Below are 13,274 nucleotides of genomic sequence, written 5' to 3' on the forward strand. Positions count from 1 at the left end.
AAATAATTATAATTAAATAATTAATTAATTAAATAATTAATTAATTAATTAATTAATTAAATAATTAATTAAATAATTAATTAATTAAACAATTAATTAATTAATTACCTATAGTAATTTTCCTCCCCTTAAAATTAAAATTATAATTAAAGATTTGAAATTTTCAACAAAAGTAAATAAAAAAAAATAGTGTATTGCACAAAAACAAACTAAAGTAATAAATTTAATAATTAAAAATTTGATTTGTAATTAATTTTTAAATGATAAAGATTCCGTTCCGTAGAAAGAGTTTTGTTCTATCAAAGTTTGTGTAAATAGTCCTTTTAATACTTTTTAATTTTTAATTTTAAACTAAATCATTATCTGTAACTTAAAAAAAAATAATAATTATAATAATAAATACATGCATTGCTTAATCTAATTTAATTTTTTAACGATTGTCTAACTTTAACTTCTTTACGCGTTATTTTTACTTTTAGTAAAGTTAATTAATTAAATCAAGGAAATGCGTTGAATACATTTAAATAAAATTTGTTTATAATAGCTACCAGCGCGTTTAAAATATTGAAATCTATATTATTAATTACTAATTAGTATTTTCTACTAAAATTAACTTAAGCTTGACAGATTTGAAATTTCCCCTAAACCTAAACCTAAAGCTTTTCTTACAGTAATTTAATTTTCCCTTTAAAGGGAGGGTGAAGTAGAAAATCAAGTGATTTTTTATCTGTTCTTCTACTAATTATAAGACCAGTCTGCATAGTGAAACATTTACACCAGGAAATACCAGCTAAGAATGATTTTAAAATTCAAATTAGGTTCAGATTTTGAGGATAATTTTAAATAAGGACCTCCGACCAATCGCGTAACGTCCTGCCTTTTTATTAACAAAATTCTCGTGGCACGCATGCTCCGTGTCGAATGAAATTTATCACGAGATTTGATAAAATTTACGCGCGTTGTGACAATCGTGGCGCGAGACACGGAACGTGCCACGAGAATTTTGTTAATAAAAAGGCAGGGCGTTACGTGATTGGTCGGAGGACCTTCTTTAAAATTATCCTTAAAATCTGAACCTAATTTGAATTTTAAAATCATTCGGAGCTGGTATTTCCTGAATGTTCCACTATGCAGACTGGTCTTATAATTAGTAGAAGAATCGATAAAAAATCACTTGATTTTCTACTTCACCCTCCCTTTAAATCAAAACTACTACAAATTTCGATCAGTCATTGAGAATTTATCGAAAAGGAGGAATTAGGAATAAACTACTTCCCCTTAAAGCCTAAAAAATAAAAAATTATTAATTATACCCAAATTTTTGAAGAAAAAATATATAATAACAAGTTGTCGTGCCGTTCACGCCGTTCACGCCGTTCACGCCTTCTTAATCAAACTAGTCCTGAATTACTTTAAAAAAAATTAATTAAAAGTAGATAAGATTGGTTGGTAGTTTTTTGGTTCTTCTATCTAACGTTTAGGTTGAAGTTGAACCCTCCCTTATTTAAAAAAAAAAAACACCCTAATCCGATTTTAATTCGCGCTTTAAGAGTTTTTCTCATAATATAACGCAACATCTGCAATAACGGGGTCGTCCTCCGCCCACTGAAGGGGGCGGAGTTACAGGGGCAAAGTAGGCGTGTACTTTAAGATCAGGAAGATGGTTCTAAAACGAAAAAACAAAACGATGAAATGTCTGTGAAGAAAAGGAATGGGATTAAAGAGGGGGGGAAAGGTTTAACTCACTCTGAGTCGCCGGATTCCAGCTCTTGTGATGAGTTGGCAGTCGTAAAGTTCAATCCTTTGTAGACTGTGACACGTCACGAGATGATCCAAGGAAACGTCAGTGATTAAGGGACAATTATCCAGTTCTAAAACTGTTAAGTGTTCCGAGGAGCATAAACTATTACCAAGATGACGGATACCTTCGTCCGTTATCAGCTCGCAATGGGATAGACTCTGTTGTTGTTGTTGTTTTATGAAATGTAGAAAGTTCCTAACTTAATTAAGTTAATTTAATTAACTTACAAGTTTTTCTAGTCTTGGACAACCAGCTGATAAGTAACACAGTGTGTTATCTGTAATCTAAAAGTACATTTTTAAGCTTAAAATTAATTAACGAAGAAAAGTGGGCGTAACAAAAGAAAAGTGGGCGTAACGAAGAAAAGTGGGCGTAACGAAGAAAAGTGGGCGTAACGAAGAAAAGTGGGCGTAACGAAGAAAAGTGGGCGTAACGAAGAAAAGTGGGAGTAACGAAGAAAAGTGGGAGTAACGAAGAAAAGTGGGCGTAACGAAGAAAAGTGGGAGTAACGAAGAAAAGTGGGAGTAACGATGAAAAGTGGGCGTAACGAAAAAAAGTGGGCGTAACGAAAAAAAGTGGGAGTAACGAAAAAAAGTGGGAGTAACGAAAAAAGTGGGAGTAACGAAAAAAAGTGGGAGTAACGAAAAAAGTGGGAGTAACTCGCTTAAATTTACAACAACAGCAACAACAACTAAAAGAAAATAATAATAATAATTAGGAAAGTAATTCCATACCAAAACACATTCTTCAAGGTCCATTTTTTCCAATAAACGACAGCTCTGTTACATAATATAATTAAGTTTAATATGATCATTAATCACCTGGCAGTTTATTATATTATTTACTTTAGATAGTGCTTGAAATCCACCATCGGTGAACTGGGAACAGCCAGCTACTTCCAGAGTCCTTTTAACAGAAATATAAATAAAAATAGGCCAAAATAGGTGAGAAAACAACTATTATTTACCGAAGCCGTGGACAACCTTGACTTAGAGCCAGTAAAGAGGAATCCGTTAGATGAGAGCAGTTTGAAACACACAAATAATGCAATTGCGGACTCGACTGACTAACATATTGTATACTTTCATCCGTTATATTCTAAATAAAAACCAATATTTGCAGTCTAAGAAAGGTGCAAATCTAAACAATCTAAATCTAAATCAACACACAAACTTACAATGCAACCGTGTAAATTTACAACTTGGATATTTGGACAGAATTTGGTCAGTAGGCAAACAGCTTCATCGTTGACCAATGGACAGCCTTTACTGATAAACACCCTCATTCTCTGGCATCCTCGAGCTAATGATTCAACTCCGTATTTGGAGATTTGATTACACCATGAGATATTAATGTGTTCCAAATAAGGACAGCCAAAACTAATAATTAATAATTAACATTAACTAATTAAGCCCTGACTCAAACTCAAAAAATAATTATAATTAAATCTTACCCTAATGCTTTTAGGGAAAGATCCGTAACTTGGGAACACGAACCCAAATCTAAGGTTGTGAGTTTAGGACAGTTTTTACTTAAACTTTGGCAAGTACTATTAAACATATATATAAATCTCTTAAATACTTCCTTCATTATTTAATTAATTTAATTATTATAAATTACTTGTCTGTAATTTTTTTACAACCATTTAAATTCAATTCTTCAATATTGTTACACATAAGGGCAAAAGTGCTGGATTGTAAAAATACACAAATTTTAATTAATCTTAATTAATTTTAATTAAAATTAAATCTAACAGTTACAGTACTTTAACGCAGTATCTCCCACACTTTGGCACCCCCTTAGACTAAGTTTTTTTAGAAAACCAGCGCATCGTCTCGAAATATTTTCTACAACAGGCCCCTTTACGTTTTGAAGCGAAAAATGTGGATTTAATATCGGATAAAATATAACGTGACTGCGAAATTTTAATTTACCTCGATATCGGTTTGAAAGTCGAATAAATCTACCCTTTGCCAATTACTACCATCCAATGCCAATACATTCCAAACTTTGGAAACTTGAGCGCAACGGCAAAGGGAGACAACATCGAGGTATGAAAATATTCTAAAGATAGCGTTAAAAAATGAAACTAACTAACTAGTTTTTTTCGGAGTAAAATTAAATTAAATTAAACGAGACCCAATTTAATTTAATTTAATCAAGTTAATTATTACCAAGAAGTGATATCTAGTTTACTAGGGAGAAGGTATAAGATGCCTAAGTTTTCGCGCGCCATAGTCCCAGTCCCCCTTTAAAAATACAAGGGGGGACGTAAAAGGAGGCCGGGCTATTTCGCCTCTCCTCAGTCGGAAAATACGTAATTTTCGTCATTCGCGTCGCGCTGACGTGAGTTTTCAAGAACCAATGAGATGTTGGTTGTAATTTAGAGGCGGGGATTAACTCCGGACCTACTATACGTTTGGACTGGAGATAAAGCTGGAAATGTGGCGAATTTATACCTTCTCCCTAATAAACTAGATATCACTTCTTGTTATTACCTTAATAAAAGTTCTTTTGGAAGCTTTTTATTAATTAGAGCTTCATCTTCTAGTGCCTTAGAGACCTTAAGTTGATAATAATTTAATTAGATAAAGAATCCCTTTTTTACTAAGCCAAACAAGATTATAAATAAAATGATATAAAAGATACGAATGATAGCGAAGAGTTCAACAGACTAGGAATTATCAATTATATAACTTTTCTTAAATGTTAATTAGAAAAAAAGGGGGGGGTGAACTAATTGGAATTAATTTAAGCTTACAGGCACGGGAAGTGAAATAGCCATTCTCGAAACAACATTCGAATTCATGATTTTGTAAAGCATCCTGCATCCACACATTTACCCTGTAAACAAACACGTGAACAAAGAATTTACCCTATGGCAGCTAGGGACGAGTAAACATTCGCAAAAGCTGACATATGATGGATAAGACTATTGCAATTAATGTTTTAGGGGTGGAATATATACTAAAGTTTAGATATAAATGTTAATTATAATAGCTCATAAATTAGGGTTAATAATGAGACTAACAAAACGAAATGTAAATGATAATTTCAAGTACCCTTTTATATCGTAATTTTTCCATGTGACAATTTGGCATTGCAAAAGACAGTAACACTCTGATATAATTATTAAAAGAAGGATAATCAATAAACTAATGAATTTTCATTATAATTACAATAATGGATGCTTTCTATAAAAACTCTAGAATGTTGTTTTGACGGGCGAAAATATATGATAGAAGTTAGAAGAACAGCTGACAAAACTATCACCACCCAACCAAGCTAGGACTGAAGGGAATTTGCTCCCTGATAAACAAACGGCAAAAGCACCCATAGTTTTTCTAAGAAAATTTTCAAGTACTCCTCCTCCAGAACAGACTTTAGTATTTTGATAGCTTCATAGGCCTATGCAAACCTTAAAATAATCAATAGTCTAGCTAAGCTAATGGCCTATCATAGTCGCGGTGGAAAAATAATAGAAAATACAGTACGTATTTAAATTAAAAACAAAAAAGAAAAGGTAAAAACTTACGTTAAAAATCCTTTTATCTCGAATTCGCATTATCGAGTCTTAAGGTTTTTACGACGTTTGTCAATTTCTAAATCATTGGATATTTTTTAACTTCGAGAAAGAAAAAAAAAATAACCAATACAGCTGATAATAACTCGAGAAACACTTTACGCAGTGACTTCTGTCACTGTCTTTCAACGTTGAATATCCATTATAACGTAGCGCGACAGTTGACCATGGAGTTTTAATGCACGCGCCAACCAAATGTTTTCAAGGCCAAGGCCTTTTGTTTTGATAGAAATTATTTTTCGTTCTTCACAAGTTAACCCTAAAACTAAGACTAACCTTAGGGTATTTTAATTACTTTGATAACTGTCCGATACGATCATTAATTAAAACGATTAGGCTTAAGAAAGAAGAAAGAACTGGAAAGTTACGATAAGAATTTTCCACAAACTAACGGAACGGGAGTAAGAGCGACTGCGGATTAAAGTCCCAGACCAAAACAAAGCCCGAGCAAAGAGAGTATAGGGGAGGAGTGGAAAGATGCATTGGAAAGATGGGAAAATCTTGTTGCTCTTTTCTACCGCGCATCTTCAATGCGCAGTACCGAGGCATTTCCGTTTGAGGCATTAAACGGTATCGTAGGTGGCGCGTCTGAGCCGGAAACTCCCTCGTACCACTAGTATAATTTAGGGGCAACATTGTAATTTAGCCTTGTGGAGCTTCAACTCCTCCCCTATACTCTCTTTGGCCCAAGCGACTGCGACTTCCTAGTTGCGCGAATGCGGACGTTATGGCGCCACTAGTGAGACAGTGACGTCATAAATTCCGAGTAAAGTTGCGTTTAAGCGGAAAATTTAATTTAGTACTTTGAATTAATTAATTAATTTATCAAATAAATAAATACATACACAATAATTAAAATGAAAACAATTAGAAAATTTTTATACATTATATTATGGCTTGTTAATACATCTAAATAATTATAAACATACTTTACAAAGAAATCAAATCACTATTTCCAGGAATTTTTTTTTTTATTCCTGGAATTTTCAGGGTATATAATATATATATATGTAATTTCCAGGAAAAAAAATTACAAGGCCCCTTTTTAAGCCTACTTTCGATTTTTAACCACATTTTTATCTTGGGACCTTGATAAATTTTTGGCTTCCTTATGCTTTTGTTGCACTTCTTGGAAATTTTTTAAAAGTTCGTCAAAATTAAATTTTTTAGGCAAAACTTTTTCTTGTTTACTAGATCTAAATGTAAAGGGTACGGTACGGTTTAAGAAACAAACAAACAAATAAATAAACAACTCTAAACTTACTTTGAATCTTGAAGGTTTAATAGCTGGAAATTTGGAACACATTCTAAACGATTCCTTAACGTGTGAAAAGCCGTACTTTGTGGTAAAAGCATCAGCAAACCATACAAGCTTTTGACCAGATAGGGGTTTTGTTGGAAATCTAATAGCTGAAGCCTTAAATCTTTGAAATAATTTTCTTTAATTAAGGTTTAATTAGCGTGATAAAATAATTTAAGGAGCTTAATTACAGGTGAAAATTGGTGATTCAATTAGTTGAACTAATTTATCAATTTCGGTTAGAAATTCAACTGTAACTTCCAAGTCCCCAAATAATCTCAATAAATCAGAGGCGTGTTTATAATTTTGGGTTAACAAACACAATGAAACCGTCGCCACTGGATTGTGACACCAGGATTTGTAGAGGCAAATAAATAATGACCAACTTTCCTGAAGAATTAAGTTAATTTTATGAGAAAGTAGGCGTAACGAAGAAAAGGGGGAGTAACAAAGAAAAGGGGGAGTAACAAAGAAAAGGGGGAGTAACAAAGAAAAGTGGGCGTAACGAAGAAAAGTGGGCGTAACGAAGAAAAGTGGGCGTAACGAAGAAAAGGGGGAGTAACGAAGAAAAGGGGGAGTAACGAAGAAAAGGGGGAGTAACGAAGAAAAGGGGGAGTAACGAAGAAAAGGGGGCGTAACGAAGAAAAGTGGGCGCAACGAAGAAAAGTGGGCGTAACGAAGAAAAGTGGGCGTAACGAAGAAATGTGGGCGTAACGAAGAAATGTGGGCGTAACAAAGAAAAGGGGGCGTAACGAAGAAAAGTGGGGCGTAACAAAGAAAAGTGGGCGTAACAAAGAAAAGTGGGCGTAACAAAGAAAAGTGGGCGTAACAAAGAAAAGTGGGCGTAACAAAGAAAAGTGGGCGTAACAAAGAAAAGTGGGCGTTACAAAGAAAAGTGGGCGTTACAAAGAAAAGTGGGCGTAACGAAGAAAAGTGGGAGTTACAAAGAAAAATGGGCGTTACGAAGAAAAGTGGGCGTTACGAAGAAAAGGGGGCGTAACGAAGAAAAGGGGGCGTAACGAAGAAAAGTGGCGTAACGAAGAAAAGTGGGCTTAACAAATTAAGTAGGCTTGAAGGGAAAAATAAAATCTACCTCTGTTTTTAATTCTTTAAGTTGATTCCTCAGATCAAAAAGCTCAGTTGACGTCAATAAAATTGAATTTAAAACTTGCACCATATGACTAGCAAACTTCATATCCTCTTGTTGTAGCAATATCTCTGATAAGGTTCGATAAATATCCTCAGCATTCAATAAAACGCAGAGTTGACGAATAATAAAAGAACCCCTGTCCTCTAAAAGTTGGCTATCATTGCTCAGAAGTTGTAAAAGAGAACACATGAATTTTGTAAAATAGGTATTCATGGAAGGGGGGCACTGAATCAATTTGGTTTCAGAATCAGAACTGGGGGTTTTTACAGCGGCTTGGGATGAAGAAATCTCCGCTAATACTTCTAGATCTAATAAAACAACTTCGTCAGATGGATCAGATAAGGTTTTCAAAAGTACCGGGAAGATAACTTCAATATGACAAAATATCTGTCAAATATACAACATTTTTTTCTTTTAAGTTCGGTGTTTTTTTTTTTTCTTCTAAACTGAAGTTTGAATATTTTACTTTATTGGGAACTTTTGTATGAAGTTGATAAAACCATCTCAAAACCGCTATTCTGGTTTGCATAGATTCATGAGTAAGATGTTGAGTCAAAACCTGAACAACTGAACTTAGCTGCAACTCATCCGTTTTATTTCTATGAGCTACATTTCTCTCATGATCCTCCGAATCATCCAATTCCCCGGGTTTTTCATCATTATCGGCTACAGTTATTAACTGCATTAGTGTAAAATTAACCGCTTTTGCTGTTTCTTGAATATCTTAAGAAAAACCCAAAGTAATTTAGAGAAGAAAAGAAAAAAACATCAAAACCCATAAACCGGGTTCATACAACTTTTGGAAAACAAATTTCCCTGAGTTTTCCATGTTTTTCCCGTATATGGAGTATCCTATGGAGCAAATGTTAACGAAGGAGAGGGGGGGGCAAATATGACAATTACATAATCAAAGGACATCCCCGTATCTCTAATATAACCAGAGTTACGAGCCTCCAAAGTATAGTGTAATGTTAATCCTATGGAGGGAATGTTCACGAACATTTTGCTTAATTACTCGGCCCCTGTTTGACGCAAATTTCCCTGAATTTTACTAAAAATTCTAAAATTTCCCTGAGTTTTCCCTGAGGTTTTTGTCAACTATTTATTTCCCTGATTTTTCCAGGTTTTCCCTGTTTTCCAGGTCTGTATGAACCCTGATAAAAATTAATTAAGACAAGTACTTCTCCGAGTATCATCACTATGAGCCAAATTGGGTAGAACAGCCGTTAATATCCCTGAAACATTGGATAACAAACTTCTCCCTGCCAAACTGACAAACTCTTTCAACCAAGTAATAGCTGTAAATTGCACAATTTCTTCCGGGGCTTGACTTTGATGTATTAATATATTTATCATCGATGCAAAATCAACTGACTCTGGATTTTTCATAATGCTGTTTAAGAATTCCCCTAAAACAGTCTCGCAACTGAAATTTGAATAAATTATTTATGAGAAAGTAGGCGTAACGAAGAAAGGTGGGCGTAACGAATAAAAGGGGGCGTAACGAATAAAAGGGGGCGTAACGAAGAAAAGGGGCGTAACAAATAAAAAAGGGGGCGTAACGAAGAAAAGGTGGGCGTAACAAATAAAGGGGGCGTAACAAATAAAAGGGGGCGTAACAAATAAAAAAGGGGCGTAACAAATAAAAAAGGGGGCGTAACAAATAAAAAAGGGGGCGTAACAAATATAAAAGGGGGCTGGAAATTATTTTTCAAAAAAAAAAATTAAATTACATTTTTCTAATTTCAGCTAAATTATCCGCTAGTATTTTAAATAATCCATCCAAAATCTCTGGTAAATAAATAATCATGTTTATATCCGGAACTGAATCCAAAACTGAGACCCAAGAGACAATAAATTGCCTAGCAAATGGATTTGTAGAATAAATCCTCTCTCTCAGTAACGGAATGAAGTTAACCAGATCAAAGGATGAACTTTCAGTAACGATATCTTTCAAGAGTCTATCTAATAACTCTGATCCATTTTTTACATTTTGATCCGGATCCGCTGCTAGCTAATATTATAAAATTAATTTTTCTTTACCCTCAAACCGTAAATGGTTGTCAAAAAATTAAAATACCGTCTTACCCTACTTAAGGCATCAAATATCTCATTGAAAAATGGTAGCACGGAACCTCGTGCCACTTTGACAACATTATACAACGCTTCGCAAGCGTAATATCTCACTCTACTATCAGGATCCGTGAAGCAGGCCAAAATTGGACGGATTAATTCCTCGGTGTAGTTTGATGAATCTTTACCTAAGGCTATGGCCATAGCCGCCAATCCAATCAAACCACCTTTCCGGCTATTAGAGTTACTCGACAGTGTAAAGTCTTGCCCCAATACTTTGAGTAATTTACGGATTTGAACGGTATTATTCGCTGCAGAGAAGTCTTTAACCATCCTAGAACGATAAAGAAGTTCATACATTAATTAAAATATCTTTTAATTAAGAAATAAGACTATTAACTATTTCTTTTAATTAAGAAATATACGACTTACTTTTCAACTTCAAGAGCAGCGGCTTTACGTTTATCATACATCTTGTCATTTAGAGCTCGTACGCAATTTAAACTCAACGGGGAATAATCCTTCTCGGACATTTTCGGAATGACTAGAAGTTTATCACTAGTTAGATTTTATTTAAAAGTTAATTATTTATTTACAAACAAACTCAGAAAGAGCTCGCTTAGCCACGCCGGTTTCTATTTATTGTACCACGTGACTCCCCCATTGAGTTCAGAACATATATCCTTCTAGAGTTCTATTTGGATATCGCGTTTTCGCGCTCGCGCGAGGGGACGGACGTACAACTTTATCATTAGGTGGTGGCGCCTATCTATTTCACTTAAAAAACACATATTTGTTACTATATCTTTGGGACGAATTGGTTTTTTAAGGGTTATTGTTTTCATATCTAAACAAGTTGGGAAAACCAAAATATTACCTCTCCGTGTCAAGAGGTCTACTACTACAAACTTATTTACCTAGATATGGAATTATTTCTTTTTTTTTGAAGTAAAAATTTACGAAATATTGAAGCAGTATTCCAAACATAGCGAATGTACAGTAAAGCAGACGACATTTTACATCCAATAAGGATAAATCTTGGACACATGGAAATCAGTCAATGGGGAAAAGAACAGGAAATGAAGTCTGCGCTTCAGCTGTTTAGCCTATATTCTGATAGCTACATTCACAACTGGTTTGCAGTGTAAACACTATCGTCTCGTCTCACCTCAACAATATTCTTAGTTTGCCAACATGAATGTTAACGTTAAATAACACCAAAGCTAAATTGTAGCTAGACACACTAATAGTCAATGCGCACCATAAAGAGAATAATAAGTCTGAAGCTACTACCCGTTCACCATTAGCCCTTTTACTAATTAAATTGCCACCATGATCTTTTCTTCCATTATAAAATCTTTACATGATTATTTAAGAGTGTATTTAACTTTCGGCTCACTCTGAACCGTTGATGTCTCTTCATTACAGACACGAAAATCAAAGCCACAAGTTTACTTCACCTCAGGCCTCAATTATTCACTCTTTATTTCACTAAGCCTATTGCGGATAATACTTGTTATACCCGCCGGAGTCTAGGTCATAGTTTTCTTCATGTAATCACTAAACCAAGGATTATTCTATATACAGATGTAGTATAGCTTAAGCAATATGTAAACAGCCATTTCAAATAACAATATTAAAAAAACTCTTTGGAATATCAAAATGAAACAGAGCTTTAAAGCTACAAAAGTACTTAATGCATCATAATTACGAAAAATATATTCACTTTATATTATGGAAAAAGGGAATATTAAGGTTCTGTATGATTTCTTAACACATCAACACAAGGCTAACTGCTAACGCGACGCACTAGTGTAACAATGGACGGACACACACAGACACAAGGAGTATAAACCCATTAGTGGAAGCAGTATTTTTTTTCCGAAACAATCTCGCTTATGTTTATCCTCTCTAAACTTCGCTAAAAACGTATTACTACTACGTAAAATATTAACAGACAGGCATTAAAGAAGGAGCGCAATATTATCCATATTTTCATTTCATATACAGAGAAAAGAAATTGTTATGTTTCTGAGAGGAGCTTCCCATTTTGGTTGTTGTTTTGAAAAATACATCGCAATGCACGGGCCTTGATAGATATAGGAGGCAATGAATGAAATATATCGCATGCACGGGCCTTGGCAGATATAGGAGGCGATGATAATCTCTCTCTTTGCACGAGAGGTTTATCTTTAATATTTAAATAAATATAATTATTTTTAATTATTTTAATCTTCAATAATTAACATTAATAAAAGTTAAATCGTTTAAAATAAAGTTAAACCTATTATCTTCTCAAACTTTGCTAATATTGACGTTTAAATTGAAGGGTACCCCTCTTGCCCACTTTCTTCAAATTTTGGGGTATATATACGATTCGTTTCCATTATAATAGTAAGGAAAAAGCGCAATTGCGAAAACCTTTGGTGGCGATCCCACCTTAGGGAGGCTAGACGTTTCTCGTAACCCTAGCTGATCGCCGCGTATATCCTAAAACCAAACGATGATAATGGAGTAGAAGCCAATGATACAGATTGGTGTCTATGTGGAATAGACGGAAGACCAGTGGATGGTGGTGTTAGAAGCCAGTGTAAGTGCAGACTGGTGTCAATGTGGGATTGACAAAAAACAGAAGATGGTGGTGATTAGAAGCCAGTATGTACAGACTGGTGTCCAAGTGGAACGGACGAAGACCAGAAGATGGTGGTGATTAGAAGCCATTATGTACAGACTGGTGTCCATGGGGATGGATGAAGAACAAAATATGGTGGTGATTAGAAGCCAGTAAGAACAGACTGGTGTCTGTGTGGGATGGACAAAGACCAGAAGATGGTGGTGTGAGAACTCAAGTAGAGGAGCCATTTCCGTGACTGCGAAAGCAGTTCGGAAATGGCGAACACGTTTGCTCCGATACGCAAACTGCGAACGCGGTCACGTGGGTGTAACAACGGACAGACAGACAGACACACAGACAGACACACACACAGACAGACACACACACAGACACGGCCGTTACAGAACCTCTCCTGGACTACGTCACACGGAGAGGTAAAAACCAATATTCGAAAATGTCTAGTTAATACTCTAAAACTGCAGCCAAAACCATGTAACGTGATAAATATGACCTAAAATAATAAAAAAAAAAATCTACAATTCCCTTTAAAAAGTAAATTTTCGGGAATCTGAAAGTATTTGGTTCTCCTAAACTAAAATAGGTCCTTAATATTTTACAGAATGTTCGCGTATGGTGCTCAATTTCTTTGACCATTATTTTATTATAAGTCAAATAAATTATTAGTTTTTCTAAAATGCAAGCTATGCGCTCCCGGGAATTCGGGTGTATGAGCGCATGCATTCTTGTCCCAAT

General features: G+C 34.7%; 2 protein-coding genes across 7 annotated transcripts; both read right to left on the bottom strand.

Annotated features, from left to right (window-relative positions):
• Positions 1-194: 194 nt before the first annotated feature.
• Positions 195-5,842, bottom strand: LOC149651486 (F-box/LRR-repeat protein 20). 4 transcript variants are annotated; one of them, XM_089848437.1, is made up of 14 exons: positions 5,337-5,842; positions 4,563-4,645; positions 4,300-4,364; positions 3,736-3,865; positions 3,567-3,661; positions 3,422-3,490; positions 3,255-3,350; positions 2,979-3,180; positions 2,769-2,899; positions 2,647-2,707; positions 2,536-2,580; positions 2,029-2,085; positions 1,747-1,959; positions 195-1,666 (listed from the first exon to the last, which is right to left on the bottom strand). In XM_089848437.1, exons 2-14 carry the CDS (start codon positions 4,638-4,640, stop codon positions 1,559-1,561), a joined length of 1,350 nt encoding a protein of 449 aa, XP_089704563.1. In that variant the 5' UTR covers positions 4,641-4,645; positions 5,337-5,842; the 3' UTR covers positions 195-1,558. The 4 variants fall into 4 exon arrangements, with proteins under 4 accessions (XP_089704563.1, XP_089704565.1, XP_089704567.1 ...); XM_089848439.1 differs by lacking the exon at positions 5,337-5,842 and adding an exon at positions 4,864-5,228; XM_089848441.1 differs by lacking the exon at positions 4,563-4,645 and having other exon boundaries at positions 5,337-5,841.
• Positions 5,843-6,236: 394 nt separating this feature from the next.
• LOC149651487 (protein VAC14 homolog) lies at positions 6,237-10,606 on the bottom strand. Of its 3 annotated transcripts, none has more exons than XM_089848428.1 (10): positions 10,504-10,606; positions 10,340-10,451; positions 9,923-10,241; positions 9,568-9,848; positions 9,016-9,260; positions 8,301-8,557; positions 7,778-8,221; positions 6,876-7,074; positions 6,649-6,808; positions 6,237-6,580 (listed from the first exon to the last, which is right to left on the bottom strand). In XM_089848428.1, the coding sequence occupies exons 2-10, from the start codon at positions 10,438-10,440 to the stop codon at positions 6,436-6,438; spliced, it is 2,151 nt and encodes a 716-aa protein (XP_089704554.1). In that variant the 5' UTR covers positions 10,441-10,451; positions 10,504-10,606; the 3' UTR covers positions 6,237-6,435. The 3 variants fall into 3 exon arrangements, with proteins under 3 accessions (XP_089704554.1, XP_089704555.1, XP_089704553.1); XM_089848429.1 differs by having other exon boundaries at positions 10,512-10,530; XM_089848427.1 differs by having other exon boundaries at positions 10,340-10,592.
• Between the last annotated feature and the right edge of the window lie 2,668 nt (positions 10,607-13,274).

Source organism: Phalangium opilio, unplaced genomic scaffold (assembly GCF_054372755.1).
Source record: "Phalangium opilio isolate 3A_F unplaced genomic scaffold, DU_Popi_V2 ptg000082l_1, whole genome shotgun sequence".
Classification (NCBI taxonomy): Eukaryota; Metazoa; Arthropoda; class Arachnida; order Opiliones; family Phalangiidae; genus Phalangium; species Phalangium opilio.

Coding starts and splice junctions, on each gene's coding strand:
- LOC149651486 (XM_089848437.1), bottom strand. CDS start 4,640: ATGTGTGGATGCAGGATGCTTTACAAAATCATGAATTCGAATGTTGTT. Junction 3,351..3,421: donor TGTAAAAAAATTACAGACAA/GTAATTTATAAT, acceptor TATGTTTAATAG/TACTTGCCAAAGTTTAAGTA. Junction 2,086..2,535: donor ACCTTGAAGAATGTGTTTTG/GTATGGAATTAC, acceptor ATGTACTTTTAG/ATTACAGATAACACACTGTG.
- LOC149651487 (XM_089848428.1), bottom strand. CDS start 10,440: ATGTCCGAGAAGGATTATTCCCCGTTGAGTTTAAATTGCGTACGAGCT. Junction 9,261..9,567: donor TTAGCTGAAATTAGAAAAAT/GTAATTTAATTT, acceptor TTCAAATTTCAG/TTGCGAGACTGTTTTAGGGG. Junction 7,075..7,777: donor TTAAAGAATTAAAAACAGAG/GTAGATTTTATT, acceptor TTAATTCTTCAG/GAAAGTTGGTCATTATTTAT.